A 17,055-nucleotide genomic window follows, 5' to 3' on the forward strand; every position below is an offset into this window, starting at 1 on the left:
GCCTCAGTCCCCTCTCAGAATATGAAAACCAGCAGCATCATTAGAAAAACTTGGTGGTGACCGTACAAAAAGAGGCCTATAAGGCCCAGATTATTACGAAAATCAATTGTTTTGTAAGGGTGCGGATGATCGACAATGCAAGGGCTTGTATTAGAATGAAGAGTGTTGAATGTTGGTACTTTCCCCATTGAGTTCACTGGTGGATAACGCTTTTTTTGTTTTTACTAATGTTGTGACCCCCCCCTGGCAAAGCCAGTAGGCTTGCCTTATAAATCCTGACACGTCCGTATATTGTGATTCTATCTAGAATAGGTGGGAGGGATTGCGATTATGGGTTCAGGGCTTGCTGGGGTTGTAAAGTGTTTTGAGGACCAAATGTATTTCCATCAACGTGATTTTATGCATTTGTAATGAATGCATAGTATCGATTAGTGTGTGCGCATGTGTTATTTGTTTCAGGACTACTGGCTTCTAAAGTTTTCTTTTTGTTGGGGTTCTTGATGTTTCTGCTTCCTTGTCTGACCTGTCCTTTGCCTGTGCTCCCGAGTTTGGCGATTGCTTGCGGCTGCGCATTAGTCAATACGTGGCTGATGGCAGATGATAATGTCCGTGACTTCCCTGTCAGACCCGTCCTCTGCCTGTGCTCCTGGTGCTCTCTACTTCTTGGGGGTGGGGTGGAGGGGGCCTTGAGTCGACCACTGCCCATCCACATCCAATAAGCAGAACACCACCCCTGCCACACTCCCCAGGTCGCACAGCGTCCTGGCGAACTGCAGGGCCTTCGTGTGTTGGCGCAGTCCTTGACCAGTTCACAGAAGCTCCAGGGTCCACTCAGCAGGTCCATTACCCAAGGGGACAGACCCATCCTAGTACTGGGTTCCAGCTGAACTCAAAGTTCCACAGTTAAACCTGGGCTTCTTCCTTCCAGCTGGGCATTATTTTGGCATTGCAGGCACCAGGCCCAGTGTCTTAAGTGACTCTCCCTTGAGCAGGGGTTTATGCGGGGTGGAAAATTCTGGAACGTGAACACCTCTGCCCAATCCTAGCCGTGCCACTTTACCTCTCCACCCCTACTCCAATCCTCCTGCACAGCATTCCTTGACATTTATACATGATAACTTCAAATGATCCATGAAAAAGTCTTCCCAAGGACTCTTAGCCCCACCCCCAACTGACGCAACTTCTCGATCCCTTCTCACCAAAACTTCCAAGGGAGACCACTCCTGTGTTTGACTTCAGAGGTCTGGCCTTCCTCCCTTGTTTCCGAGGGGTTTCCCTGGCCAGATGCAGATTTCCTACCACCTCTTCCTTTTCCAGAAACAGCGCCAAACACTTAACGGTTCTATTGTGTGAGGAGGCTTTTGTTCCTACTGTTGGCCTAGAGGGGAGGGGGGGGACGAACAGCCTGGAAACTAATTATGGCGGAGCCAGGAAAATATGATAATTCTCTAAATTCCATAAAGAGTGCAGTTATCACAAGAGTGACAGCAGATCTGCACTCGGGGGACACGTTTAGCCTATGATGGATCCTGACCTATATCTCTAGGCCCACGTATGGCGAAACTGTGCAGGAAAGCAAATGTCCCCATATGGTATAATTAGGGCTCCCGGTTTTATGGTATTTATTTTTTGACATTTCCACCTGTGTTTATCCATATTTATTTTTTGCTAATTGTATCTGTATTTATCCATATTTATTTGGGGTTTTGTAAGAAAAATGAAGCTGAAATGGTTATATTTCCACATTTATTTAACCGATAAATATGCACTCATCCTTCTCAATCCGGGTTTTGCAGCAACCACAGCACCAAGACCGCCCTCATCGCCGCCACTGACGACATCCAGACCCTGATTGACAAAGGAGAAACAGCCGCCCTCATCCTCCTGGACCTATCAGCAGCCTTCGACACGGTCTGCCACCGCACCCTATCAGCACGCCTCCATGACGCTGGCATCCAAGAGAAGGCCCTGGCCTGGACCACAATCCTTCCTCTCCGGCAGAACTCAGAGCGTCCGCCTCCCACCCTTCCGCTCCAAGACCACCGAGATCATCTGCGGCGTCCCACAGGGATCCTCCCTCAGCCCGACGCTGTTCAATATCTACATGGCTCCTCTCGCCCACGTCGCACGACAACACAACCTCAACATCATTTCCTACGCCGACGACACCCAGCTGATCATATCCCTCACCGAAGACCCCCACACCGCCAAAGCTAACCTCCACAGAGGAATGAAGGCCGTAGCCGACTGGATGAAGGACAGCAGACTGAAGCTGAACTCAGACAAGACGGAGGTCCTCATTCTCAGACCCACCCCCTCAGCCTGGGACGACTCCTGGTGGCCCACATCGCTAGGCACAGCCCCGGAACCCATGGACCACGCACGCAACCTGGGGGTCGTCCTCGACTCCACTCTCTCCATGACCAGGCAAGTCAACGCCGTCTCCGCGTCCTGCTTCAACACCCTCCGTATGCTCCACAGGATCTTCAAATGGACCCCCCTCGACACAAGAAAAACCGTCACCCAGGTCCTCATCACCAACAGACTCGACTACAGGAACGCCCTCTACTCAGGAACTACAAACAAGCTCCTGAGACGATTCCAACGCATCCAGAACGCCTCGGCCCGACTCATCCTCGACGTCCCCCCGCCGCAGCCACATCACACCCCACCTGAGAGGCCTGCACTGGCTCCCCGTCAACAAAAGGATCCCCTTCAAGCTCCTCATCCACGCACACAAAGCACTGCACAACACCGGACCCACCTACCTCAACAACCGACTCAGCTTCCACGCCCCCACCCGAAGCCTCCGATCAGCCAACCTCGCCCTCGCCACAGTCCCCCGCATCCGGAAAGCCACCGCCGGCGGCAGATCCTTCTCCTACCTCGCCTCCAGGACCTGGAACACTCTCCCCACCATCCTACGACAGACCCATGACCTGCTGGCCTTCAGAAGACTCCTCAAGACCTGGCTCTTCGACCAGTAGCACTTTGCACACCCCCAGCCCAGACTGCAAACAATATGCACAAATATAAAAGGGCAACTTACGTTTCGTCTCTGTAGTTGTTCCCTGAAGTCTACTCTGTATGAAGATTGCATGACGGTAGCCAGTAACTGAAAAAGAAAAAAGACAATTGAGTATAAGCTTCGACAGCAGGAGTGCACTAGAACACTTGAAGTCCAGAGAATCCTTTAGGAAGCTGGCTCTGTATGTACTATATCAAAGTGAGGTATAGTGTGCACAGAGTCCAGTGGAACCCCAGAGGTAGGCAGAGGTAAAAGGAGATAGCACCTCACTCTCTATTTGTGGTAGGGTGGGCGAGCAGTAAAGCTTTATCAGAGGAGAGGGTTAAACATTTGTTGTACACACTTAGTCAGCAAATGAATTCACACACTCAAAGACTGAACTTCAGACCAATTTGTTTGCATCACAAATATTATTTAGTTATTTTATTTCTAGACCCAAGCCAAGTGCAGGTAAGTCAAATAATACTTTGCAAAAGTCGTATGCAGTGATTTACAGTTGAATGCAGTTGGTTAAACTACAGGTAAGTCAACAGTTCAGAATTACTTTATAGTTACTTTACAGATTACTATGTATGTTACTTTTTAGATGAGTTTTCAGATTACTTTTGCTAATCAGTGTGATATGCCTAGATAACACACTGAGACATCACTTAGACAAAAGGTAAGTAATTTTCTTTTAGTACATATGCAGTTTTTCAAAGTTCGATAGAAACCAACTCCAGACAGAACAATTTTCAAGAAAAGCAGTCAGTGTAATCCTATGAGAGGAAATGACATTAACAGTTTGCAGGTAAGTACTCATTCGTGAGTGTTGGTATTCTGGGGTTAGAACCAGGGGTCCCCCACGGTCAAGGATGCACTCTCAGGACACACTCAGCAGCACTAGGGTGGCCGGGTGCAGAATGCTGAGGCCCAATGTTATCCAAAGGGGGATAAGGGGCTGGTTGGTGGCTGCTCACGAGCAGGCCACAAGGCTGTCGGAGCAAAGCTCTTGGTGTTAGGCTCAGGGCAAAGGGGATACGAGTTAGCACCAAAATTACACCAGCAGCAGTGCAGGGGTGGCTGGGTGCATGGTGCTGATTTGGCTTCGGGTGCCCTGTTGATTTCAGTTGCAACAAAGACTGCAGGATTGGGGCAGAAGATCTTCTGGAGGTGACCACCGGTGGGAGAGGTAAGTTGGGATGCCTGGGAAAGCTGGGCCACCGTAAGATGGCCAACCAAGGCCGTGGGACGTCGGGTGCAGGGGTGTCTTTAGGCATCTAATTTTTCTTACCAGCTCCAGTCGCTGTTGGGGGGGGATACTCCAGAAAGGGGCTGCAGGCATCGATTGGAGATTCGAGGCAGGTCAGAGATCACCTGATCTCAGGTCAGGATCGCCAGGGTGACTTGGGATGTGGCGTTGGGTGCCGAGTGGTGCAGACTCAGAGTTTTGGCGGGGGCCAGAGTCTGTGGGAGAGCAAATCCGGTGCTCACTGGAGGGAAACTCTTGAGTTTGGAAGACAGGGCCTTCCGGTTCTTGAGGGCTGCTGGCTGCAGGACACACACGGATTCCGCTGGAGCAAGTTCGAAGTGTGGACTGCCTAGTAGGGCTGGGGCCAAGTCAGTGGGTGTCGTCCTCTTAGTTCAGCACACCTTCTTCGGTCCTTCTTTTCTTCTTCTGATCACTTCTTGTCTGAGGAGGCAAGGTTCGGGGTTGCCCCTAAATACTAGATTTAGGGGTGTTACAAGTAAGTGAAAAGTTGGAAACAATGGGTCCCTGCCTTGGGGTGGGTACACACCCTATTATGCCACCCTCCAGTGGGAGAGGGGCATATGCCCCTCTATGGTTGGCTGGATCCCCCCCAATTGCAAGATGGCTGGGGACTGAGAGTTGTGCTCCACCTCGCCTCCCCCACCTGAAGGGTGGGGTTGGCAAAGGTGAGCACACCTCTCTTCCGCACTTGGCTTTCCCGCTGATCCTCCTGCCAAAAGCGGGGGTCAGAACCGGTGGGATCCTGTTGCTGGAAGCAGCAAAGGGCCTGAAGAACCTCACAAAGGCGGCATGCCTTTAAAGCTTCCCCTTCGTGGTCCCTGCCCATGCTAAGGGAGGAGGCTTTGCACCTTGTACCAGGATGTGCATTGTTTCAGACTCCCGAGAGCAGCAGGCTCACAACCCAGGGGTCCAGAAACATGTCTGGTGGTGGCGGCAGATGGCGAGCAGTCACTCAGCTAGGACACTAGAGTTAGGTCTCTAAGACACCACCCGAGTGCATTTTTCATTAAATTCCACACTGGCATCAGTGTGGGTTTAATGAACTGAGAAGTTGGATACCAAATGACAGACTCCCAGCACCATATACTCTTAATGACATTACTGCATGTAATGGCAAAGACAGAAGGAAAAGCCAAACAGAATAAAACTGAATATTGTTCTTCTGTGCAGGAGGGTCCCGAGACAGCCAGAAAAACGGACGAATCAAGGAGTGAGGGTGTGCCGGGACCTAAACAATCCCGGACTGCTGAAGGAGGTGAAAAGGAGAGGGAGGAGGCCAAACGAGAGAAGACGCCGCGGGAGGAGGACTCACGGGAAGAAGGGAAAACCCGGAAGACTCCGCCGAGGAAGATACCTGCACGGGAGAAGCCGGAGATGGGACAACTCCGGAAGAGTGGAGCGAGGAGTGGTGGTCCCCGGAGGACGCGTTGGAGCCACCGCGACTCTGGAGAGTGGTGGCCAGTGGTGGTACATGACTACAGAAGGAGAAACAAAGGGGTTGTCATTACAGTTTATTTTCTTTTCTTTCCCTTCTGATAATTTTCTTCACGTTTTTCTTTATCAAGTCACGTGTGCTCAAGCCAACTCGGGGTCGTGAATAAACGAGTCTGAGAGCCAGAACAACGGACTTTTCCGATTTAATTTCTTTGCGCTTCCACGGTGGTGAGGTGATGGGTTGTCACTCTAAAGCTATACATGGCTGTGAACCTACTGACTATTCCTTTCTCTCCTTTGTTCCACTCCATCCACAAGCCTCCGGTGACCTCCTCCTGAGATTGGAACGCCCAGAGGAAACCACCCAAGAGAAGAGGAATGCTGTTCACCCAAAACCTTTTCCAGAGACTGAGCCTCCAGTCTTGAGATTATTTAGAGAGGAACTCCTATTTGTGTATTTTGACCTTTTAAGTGGGAATAAAAGCCCTCACAACATAGCACATAGCACATATACGGCCTCCTCGCTTTTGTTTCCGCCAATCAAGAAGCACTTCCACCGTGTCATTGCAGATGAAGACCCCTACCTCCTCCCGGACTGACTGCAGGCAAAGGGGACCCTCAATACAGGGAGCAGGAACCCTCACTGCAAGCCTAGGGGCATCCTCTCTGTAGACCAAGGGACCCATGCACTCCAGGTCAGGGAACTGTGTCACTGCAAGTCATAAAATCCAGTCACTGGCAACAAATATCTCATTACTGCAGGCAAAAGACCTGTGCCTCTGCAGGCAGGCAAAAGACCCGCGCCTCTGCAGGCAGGCAAAAGACCCGCGCCTCTGCAGGCAGGCAAAAGACCCGCGCCTCTGCAGGCAGGCAAAAGACCCGCGCCTCTGCAGGCAGGCAAAAGACCCGCGCCTCTGCAGGAAGGCAGGCAAGAGACTCATGTCTCTGCAGGAAGGCAGGCAAGAGACTCGTGTCTCTGCAGGAAGGCAGGCAAGAGACTCATGTCTCTGCAGGAAGGCAGGCAAGAGACCCATGTCTCTGCAGGCACATTTTGAAGACAAATGATCCTTTTTACTACATGCACAGGGCTAGGATCACTGCAGACTTACCTCTGAAAGAAGACAGCCCTATCACTGGAGGTATAGCCCTACAAGCAAAGGTCTTGCCTCGGCAGGCATAGGACATCACCAATTGCAGTACTAAACTCTTCCTGGAAAACACCCCCTCTCCCCCAATTCTCCAAAGGCACACAGCTCTGCAGACCAAGCCTTCACAATCAAAATGTACTGGAACTGTAGGACACTGTGAGTAATGCTAAGACCCATCAGAACCATTGCTTATTTGGGTCAGAGAACAAAGACACACTCAAGGCTAGGAGTCGGATGGGCTACTCCAGAGTGAGAAACATCACCTGCTTCTGCTCTGCCAGAGCTACCCCTCAGAAAGCCAGAGAAGCCTGTGTGAGACTGTCGGTGAAAGGCCTGGGCAAACCACAATCTCAGGCCACCAGCAGGCTATGGCCCTGTACAAGTCGCATGCAGAGGTAGCAGCAGAGGATGAAGCCACAACTCCAAACCACATTTCAACAAGCATTGAAAATGCAATAGGTCTCGGCCTCGTTTAAGTTAAAGCAATTCTGTTTGTAATTACTAGGTGGCTTTTTAGCTTTGCATTTACTAGTGTTTTTCAAACTTTCATGTACATAACATGTATATGTATACATGCATTTATATAGATATGCAGGTGTATATATATATATATACACTTATGTAAATATATACACATACATATTACCTACTGGCGGTCGCCAGTAGGTAGTTATAGTTAGGACCACGTTTCCATAGGAAATCCGCAACATTCTATTTTGAATAACTTTGGCGCCGGTCGACGAATCCTCGCGAATTTTTCAAAATAGGTGGGGCGCTACGCTCCGCTCCTACCCTGAAAGTCTCGGGGGGATTCGTCAAGCGGGGGCTGAGATAAAAGGGGGGTCCCAAAACGCGTTTTTCCCATGCATTTTTCCATAGGACCTTTAGACAGGGCTACAGCCCGAACGGCTGAACAGAATTACTAGAAATTTGGCAGAGAGGTAGTCCTCAGGTCAAGGAAGTGCCTTTTGTAGGTTTGGTGTAAATCTGTTCAGTAGATTCTGAGAAAATAGCCTTTAAATCAATATATATATCTGAGCCAGCTTACGGTACGCTTACCGTACGCGTACGGTGACGTGCGCGAGCGCGATTCTGATTGGCTCTTAGATCTAAGTAAACATTCGAATCGGCCGAGAGTGATTTTTAAAATATAAAGCCCAAAAACATGTAAAGGGGCTGTTTAGACAGCTCCCACACACATAGCCATGTTGAGGGAGTCCCCAAAGATCCCCCAAGGCCAAAAACGGAATTTTTATTTTTTCGGTAATTTCGCCGATTACGCTTACCGTACGCGTACGGTAAAAAATTAAAAAAAAAAAAAAATTATCCACACTCTCTCCACCCCGTGTGCAATTGGTGCCCGAAGTGCACCAATTGTGCATGGCTTATTACACCTGAGATAAACTAAAATATTAAAAAAAATAATAATAAAAAAAAAAAATTATCTACACTCTCTCCACCCCGTGTGCAAATGGTGCCCGAAGCGCACCATTTGTGCATGGCTTATAAAATATACGAAAAATTAAAATATTACCTTTCAAAACGAAGTGCATCATATGTCCTCCATGTGCGCACGGTGCGCGAAGCGCATCGTGCGTACATGGCCCATCTAGCGTAACGTGGGCACGCGGTACGCGTAGCGCACCGCGTGCCCACCGTGCGTGCACGGCACTAACTGCGTAAAGTGGGCGTGCGGTGCGCGAAGCGCACCGCGTGCTCACTGTGCACGCACGGTGCTCGAAGCGCACCGTGCGCGCACGGAACGAACTGCGTTAAGTGGGCGCGCACGCCACGAATGGCGTAAAGTAACTTAGCATTTAAAAACCGTACAAATTCACTGAAAAAACCATAGGTTTCACACATGTTATAGTTAGCGGAAATTTTACTGATAAAAAACCAATGAAATTCCCCCGTTATAGTTAGTGCAGGCAACTATAACTCACGCGACCGCAATCTTCTGCTGATGACATATGTGTCTTTATGAAAAAAAAATATTTGTAATATATGTATAGCTAAAAATGTATGGAAGAAGACATGGGCAAATAAGTGTCTAAATACAGTATTAGCATCAGCAGAGGATTGCGGTCGCGTGAGTTATAGTTGCCTGCACTAACTATAACGGGGGAATTTAATTGTTTTTTTATCAGTAAACTTTCCGCTAACTATAACATGTGTGAAACCTATGGTTTTTTCAGTGAATATATATATATATATATACACACACACATTACCTACTGGCGGTCGCCAGTAGGTAGTTATAGTTAGGACCACGTTTCCATAGGAAATCCGCAACATTCTATTTTGAATAACTTTGGCGCCGGTCGACGAATCCTTGCGAATTTTTCAAAATAGGTGGGGCGCTCTGCTCCGCTCCTACCCTGAAAGTCTCGTGGGGATTCGTCAAGCGGGGGCTGAGATAAAAGGGGGGTCCCAAAACACGTTTTTCCCATGCATTTTTCCATAGGACCTTTAGACACAGCTACAGCCCGAACGGCTGAACAGAATTACTAGAAATTTGGCAGAGAGGTAGTACTCAGGTCAAGGAAGTGCCTTTTGTAGGTTTGGTGTAAATCTGTTCAGTAGATTATGAGAAAATAGCCTTTAAATCAATATATATATCTGTAAGCGCGCTCCGTGCGCGCTGGGTGCGCGCACCTCGCCGTGCGCGAGCGCAATTCTGATTGGTTGTTAGATCTTAGTAAACATTCGAATCGGTGGAAATCAGGAAGCGGCGGCCGCCATTTTGTCTATCACATAAAGAGGGGGTGATAAACAAAGGGGGAGAACTTGAAAAGGGGGCAGAGTGGGTAGAAATTGACTCAGTAGGCATTGTAAGGGGGTCAAAGTAGGACCTTGTAGGGCAAAAAAAAAGATTTATATTTTGTTAAAAAATATCGCCGAGTGCGCGCACCCAGCGCGCACCCGGAAAAAAACTTTATTAAACAAATTAAAAAAAAATCGCATTTAAGTGTTTAGATATAAGGTGGCTCTAACCACGAATGGCGTAAAGTAACTTAGCATTTAAAAAAACGTACAAATTCACTGAAAAAACCATAGGTTTCACACACGTTATAGTTAGGAATTAGCATTTAAAAAACCTTGCAAATTCACTGAAAAAACCATAGGTTTCAGACATGTTATAGTTAGCGGAAATTTTACTGATAAAAAACCAATGAAATTCCCCCGTTATAGTTAGTGCAGGCAACTATAACTCACGCGACCGCAATCTTCTGCTGATGACATATGTGTCTTTATGAAAAAAAAATATTTGTAATATATGTATAGCTAAAAATTTATGGAAGAAGACATGGGCAAATAAGTGTCTAAATACAGTATTAGCATCAGCAGAGGATTGCGGTCGCGTGAGTTATAGTTGCCTGCACTAACTATAACGGGGGAATTTCATTGGTTTTTTATCAGTAAAATTTCCGCTAACTATAACATGTCTGAAACCTATGGTTTTTTCAGTGAATATATATATATATATGTGTGCATATGTGTGCACGTAGAGAGAGATAGAGGTAGAGGTAGAAAGTGGTAGAGGTAGAGAGTGGTAGAAAGGTAGAGAGTAGAAGTGAGTAGTAGAGAGTAGAGAGTGTGAGTAGTAGAGAGAGAGGAGTAGAGTGAGGAGTAGTAGAGTGAGTAAGTAATAGAGAGTGAGTAGTAAAGCAGTAGAGAGTGAGTAGTAGAGAGTGGTAGAGAGTGAGTAGCAGAGAGTAGAGTAGTAGAGAGTGAGTAGATTAGTAGAGAGTGAGTAGTAGAAAGTAGCAGAGTGAGTAGTAGAGAGATAGTAGTAGAGAGAGGGAAGTAGAGAGAGTAGTAGAGTGAGTAGTAGAGAGTAGGAGAGTGAGTAGTAGTAGAGAGTAGTAGAGATGGATACAGAAGAAGAGGGAGAGCAGAAGATAGAATGAGGAAGCAAGAGATTGGTAGCCGGGAGGGAGGCTAACAAACATATGTGAGTAGAGAGGAAGGGATAGACAGGAGAAGAGGGGAAAAAGACAGGGGAAGAAAAAAGGTAAAGAATAAGTGGGGAAGAAGGGTGTAGGGAAGAAAGAATAGAAAGAGAAAGGAGTGGATCACATGGAGGGAAAGAGCAGAATAGAAAAGGTATGAAGAGCTTGAAAGAGGGAGAAAGAGAAAGGAAAAAAGAGTGCCTGAGACTCAGGCAGACATGAGAGGGACAGAAGATGTGAATTCAGAGACAACCGAGAGGTCCACGGAGAGAGAGCAGAGGGTCCAGTAGCAGAGAAGAGACAGTCTGGGGGACTTAGAGAGACAAGCGAGGGCCTGAGAGACTTCGGAAGGCATATGGCCAGGGACAAACGAGAGAGAGAGGTACATTCATGAAGTCAGGGAGGACTTGAAAAAGAGCAGGAAGGTCAAATGATAGAGAAAAGAGGCCCGGTGACAGAGCAAAGAAGGGTGAAAACAGAGAACAGAGGCCAGTGATAAAGAATAGAGGGTCAGTGATAGGGAAGAGAGGGCTAGTGGGAGTAAACAGAGCCGTTTGAGGGGAGAGAGACCCACTGCTACGCTGGATGGCTCTAGAGAGTGGAGCGACTAATTGAGAGAGCGCCGAGGCCAAATGACAGAGAGAGGGGCAGTGAAAGAGTAGAGAGGCCCAGTGAGAGGGTCAGAGGAGAGCAGAGAAGTAGATTGTTAGAGAGGCCATGTAAAGGAGCAGAGAGGCCAACTGATAAGGTCTGAGGAGAGCAGAGAAGCACATTGAAGTCACCCCAACCTAGTTAACCCTGCACAGCGCTTCCACCCATGACTGCAAGAAACAAACAAAGCTTGCCCTCCAACATTCCCTGAAAACAAGCCCTGTGGCTGCCCAGGCGCACAACCAGTTCGTCAAGAACGAGATACATTAGCAGACTTCTCGGTTTTATACACCTGTTGCCAGGAAATGAGAAATGAGAAACTTCGTGAAGATCTGCAAGCGTCGCCTGAAAAGATCCTACAGTGGGGGACAGACCACTTGTAAGCAGCGAGGGCCCCATCACACCCAAAGGACAACCCGCAAGTACAGAGACTTGAACCGGTAAGCTTCTCAGTCTACAATCTCCCCATTTCTGAGAAGCACGCATTTGTTCAATGATATAGTGCTCCATATCCATAGCCAACACCACCCACCCCCACTGCAGGGGCAACACTCCGGCATAGGTAAAGCAAAAGCCATGGTCGCCCCCTGAAATACGGACTGTCATCTGTTCAGAGGACTGTTAAAGATTCTTACACAAAACTTCTTTTCAATGGCTACCGCAGCCTGGGCTCCAGACGTGTTATGACCTCTCCACATCACATCTTTCAGCACTCTCCCAGAGCTCTCACCGCATATCCAGGACTAGAACGCTCCAATATCTCCCTCACTCAGAACATCCATCGATAATCAGTGCTTTGCCCACAGAACTCCAGCAGGCATCTTTACAGGAAACCCTTCAGTGCTTCACTGAAACTACAGCACCACAAATGTTATTCTGACCAAAGCAAATGCCAAATACTATTCAATGAACTGTATAAAAGTAAAGACTACCTCCTCCTTCAGTAAAAGTGTAATCGAACCAGGGCTTACGTGTTCCATATTATTCCAGATGTAAGTTACGAGTATCCGAATACAAAGTCACCTGATAATTTAGGCCTGGCATGGCAGTCTGGGAGGTCTGTGATAGGGTGCGGTGGGGGAGATGCATTGTAGCAGTGAAAAAAAGAAGCGCGGCGCGGTCCCGAAAGCGGATCTCTTGTCTTTATGGGACCATGTGTTTGAAACACATGCCCCCATCAAGATAAGAAACCTTTTACAACAGAAGGAAAGCAGGAGAGCCCGTCCAAGTGGGCCGTCCAAAAAAGCCAAAGGGAGGCAACTTAAAACCCTCCTTTTCAATGGGAAGCCAGCGTTTAACATAAACTCTGATGCTACCCAATGAAAATGAGGGGGCACGCCTCGAGTCCCCTTCTCCCAAACTAAGCTGATTACTATAAGTCTCGAGGCGAGAGCTAAAAAGTATCAAATCCCATAATAGAGTTGAGGGATATTAGCCAGAGAGTTAAGAGTGTATTTCATGTTCATTAATAAACTTTGCATTAATGCTCTATATCTGGTCAGCATAACCTTTAGCTCATTAGATTGTGTTGCAAGATGTTGATAAATCATCAACGTGATTGATGTTTATGACAGAAAGACAGCTACATAGAGAAACTATCCATCTAACTGTTTTGCGTGGCGGGTACAAGACCACAGAGCAGAGACCGCTTGGAGGGAAAGATAAAATATATGCAAAACCATAAGTGAAATAGAGCATATGACAGAACTAGACAAAACACGTAACACCTAGGTGCACCTACGTAGTCACCACCAAGAAAGAGTTTATCCAGTATTAGTGGGTAATTTCTACACAATTCTAGTCAGATCCATTAACAACATAAAGAGAATTAACACAAAACAAGAACATAAAATATTCTACAGAACGTGTAGAACCTAATAAGCGATGCAGAAGTGCAAACATGATTGTGATCTTTGTAGAACAAAAGAAGTCCCCAGCCCCAGTATGGAGGCTCGCGTGAACATGGAGGCTCGCGTGAACATGGAGGCTCGCGTGAACATGGAGGCTCGCGTGAACATGGAGGCTCGCGTGAACATGGAGGCTCGCGTGAACATGGAGGCTCGCGTGAACATGGATTATACTCCTGCCCTGAGAACGGTTGTCGTTGCCTTCAGAAACTCCCAGCCTCATGGTTCTCCAAGCAGGTGCTAAGGACTTCCATCTCCTACCCCAACTTATCTGGATGTCCTCGCTGCCGGGTCCATCTATTGTGATGGCCTAGGGAGGCAACTGGTGAAACCCTTTAAATCTGAACAAGATGCATTCCAACAAACTGTGCACATTCACGAACAAGATATTTCTCTTTTGACTAAAATACTTGGTTACAGTCTTAGCCACGGGTGCAAAAAATTTCAACAAAAGAAGTGGCCACGAATCTCCTTTCATCGAACTTCACATAAAGAGAAGGCACACTTGGGAAGTATTAACCCGATCTCAAACCCATAAACTGCCTCATCCCTATACACTTGATTTTTCATAATGAACATCATTTCACCTGTTACGCAACTCGCGCCTCAAAAGAACTAATGTATACAAACACTTGAGCGGATGGTTCTGCACCAATAAGAATGTCCCACTGTAGCACTTTGTCAGTGGCTAAAGTATCTAGACCACAACAGAAAAGAAACTAAGCTATTCATATTTGCCCAATCCCACCCCCATTGAAGCAGCCCGACACAAACTTTTAGAACATGGCACTATGCGCAAGACAAGAAACCTCCGATGCACACGGTCGCATCTGTAGGTGTGGCTTGGGTCTCACAAAGCAACCGATGAGTCATGTATGAACATACCTCTTCCACTTAGGAAAATACAATGAAGAATCAAAAGTTATCATCAATGTTTCTAACCACCAGGTCAACCGCAGTGGTCAAAATGTGATGCAGCGTTTGGCCTTCCGTCACAGAGTAAGTAAAATATGATGATAAACTCAGGCTGAGGTATTGCCAGCGGTTTACAAGTAATGGAGCTAAGAAGAGTTGAGTCCTAAAGGAGAAGGAGCAATGACACCCACACCAGGACATGACTAGGCCAAGGGTGCCTCGTAGCGTAGAAAGTGATGCGTCAGCTGAACAGTGTTCTGGGAAAATAAAATAAACTCAAGGAACAGATCAGGGATGCTGGGTGCGGTGAGAGCATGAGGCTTGTTGGGGTGACAGGGCAGATATAAGAAAAAAAAGCAGTTTAAAGGCTTCCCAAGTTAAATATACTTCAGGGACCTGAACAAACAATATGAGTGTCAAAAAAACACAAGCCCGGATCTAACCTCCCTCATGGGTCATCCTACTAGTGCATATTAGTTACAAAGAAATCTATAATACCAAGCGAGTTCAATCTATCAAATTCCTAAACAAAAATATTGAGGATATAAAAATTAGGTATATCCAAATGCCCATGTGTCTTCATTTAAGTCCTTAATCAGTGTTCACCTAAATATATAGGTGATTGCACTCTCTTTCAGATGTTCATGCTGATATAGAATACCTACCACAGAACAGCCACAGCTGACATGTTTTGCTATGAACCTTTTTTTCTCTCAAGGCCATCCATCAACTTACAGTAGAAGCAGAAAGGTCCTACAACAGCTCCAACTAAATTGAACATTTCCTCGATTGAAGTTTTGGTATTTGTTTCCCGTATTTAAACGCCTATTAAAAGGATGCTGCTCTCCAAGGTGGCAGCAGGTCCACTTTGTGAACAGGACACAAAGACATTTGGATTTGCTGTAGAGAAAGAGGTGCAGGGGCGTACAGGGGCAGGCTCCAGAGCATGAGATCAAGGTGCACCGGATCAGCCACAGTAAGACTGTATTCTGGCCAGAAACACCACCCCGGACTGAAGGTCATTGTGGTAACAGCGTTCTCTTTTATGGACAGCTCTGAAGCCACCAGATGCTCTCATCTACCCCCTCCCTCTAGCCTGCCAACAAACCCCTGCAGCCCCTGAGCCTCCTAGGATTTTCCAGACCAGAGAACAACATTCTTCCGCTTAACAAATCAATGCATTTATCCTACGTCACTGCACTGACTCCCATTTTCTCCGGTACATTTATCCATCTATTGCAAAGGCTTCCAGTGCCCTTGGGCTAAATTTGCGTTATATAAAATCATGTAAATAGATATGTGTATGTATATGGTACTTCTATCGAGCGAACTTAGTCAAAATGCCGCAGACCACTGTACATGCTCAAAGGCATAAAGTCAACAGGTGACGGGAGAGGAAGAAGGGGTAAGGACAGGTAATGAACGCATTGCAATGTTGTGTTCTTTAAAGAGGCGAGACTTCAATTATTTCCTAGATTGAAGCAGAGTCGGGGCAGTCCTGATGGCAACAGGGTTGTTTTTCCCAGATTGTGGTCGCATAGATGGAAAAGGTCTGCTGTCTTGGTTTTTCTTTTTTACACTTCTTAATCTGCCGTCTGATGGTGTCCTGGCTGAGGGAGTGCCAAGTGCCATCTGAGATGGTGAGCTTGTCTGGAAGGCAAGTGAGGGTGCTGGTTGTGATGGCTTTGTAAATGATGCAGCAGATATTGAAGATGGTGTGAGTTGGCAAGTGGAGCCAATGGAGTCCCATCAGGATGATGGGATCATATTTTTTCAGGCCCTAAAAGAGGTGTGCAGCAGCATGCAGGGTGACCTTAAGGAATGTCAGTGAGGAGTCCACAGATTAGACTATTACCACCATCCAGATCCAAGAGTAGAGCAGTTCTGAAGTCTCTTTCAGGAAGAAACAGTTTGACTTTCTTTAAAAAAAGAGCTGGTACCAGGCTGTCTGCTTTTTTGGCAATGTGCTCCTAGAAGGTGAGGTTAGTGTTCATGGTGAATCCAAGTGAATTTGTAGCCGGTATAAGTTGGGTTTTGAAATCATCAACGTTCATGTCATTGAGACTGATTTGTACAATTTATTTTTGGTTGCTCAGTTAGGTGCTGGGCATAGACGGCTCGATGTGCAAGCAATGGTTCAGTCATTGGATGCCTGAAGCAGAGGAATCTTTAAAGTAGACTTGTGTATCATCAGCAGGTTGCTCAATCTTGATGTGGTTATCTGTGATTAGAGCACCAATCAGCTCCATGTAGAAGGTACAAGTTTAAGATGACCAAGGACAGTATGGAACCCCAGAGAAATTCACAGGTGATAGGGATCTGTTATGACCTGCAGGTGCCCATGTGGACAAACTGGTATGAGGACCAGTGAAGGAAAAAAGGCAAATAATCCCATTTGAGACTCCAGGGTGTGCATGGGGGCGGGGTGGTCCACTGTGTGATAGGCAGATGAGAGGTGCAGCAACATCAAGAGGCAGTGGTCATTTTCATCTGTGGTTAAGAGGGCATCCTGTACAATCAGTATTGTAGCAGTCTTTGAGATGCAGCATGACCAGACGCCAGAGTGGAAGTTATGGTGGAGATGGTTAGCACTGATGTGATATTGGAGAAGATCACAGATTGCTTTTTAAATGATCTTGGCAATGAATGGTAGGGAGTGATGTGGTGGTAGTTGGCAAGGTCACCAGAGTCTCTGGTTTCATCAGGAGTGAGAGGATCTGGCCTGTCTCGAGAGTTTCTAGGAAGAATCTTGAGTGAAGTAGGCATT

General features: G+C 47.1%; 1 protein-coding gene across 1 annotated transcript in view; it reads right to left on the bottom strand.

The window, feature by feature from the left end:
• Positions 1-17,055, bottom strand: part of NDUFS3 (NADH:ubiquinone oxidoreductase core subunit S3) — a 143,388-nt gene that overhangs the window by 122,753 nt on the left and 3,580 nt on the right. Inside the window, exon 2 of the mRNA XM_085646531.1 lies at positions 3,050-3,115. Within this exon, the coding sequence (XP_085502657.1) occupies positions 3,050-3,115 (66 nt within the window). The remainder of the gene's footprint in view (positions 1-3,049; positions 3,116-17,055) is intronic.

This window comes from Triturus cristatus, chromosome 3_1 (assembly GCF_964204655.1).
Source record: "Triturus cristatus chromosome 3_1, aTriCri1.1, whole genome shotgun sequence".
NCBI classification, from domain to species: Eukaryota; Metazoa; Chordata; class Amphibia; order Caudata; family Salamandridae; genus Triturus; species Triturus cristatus.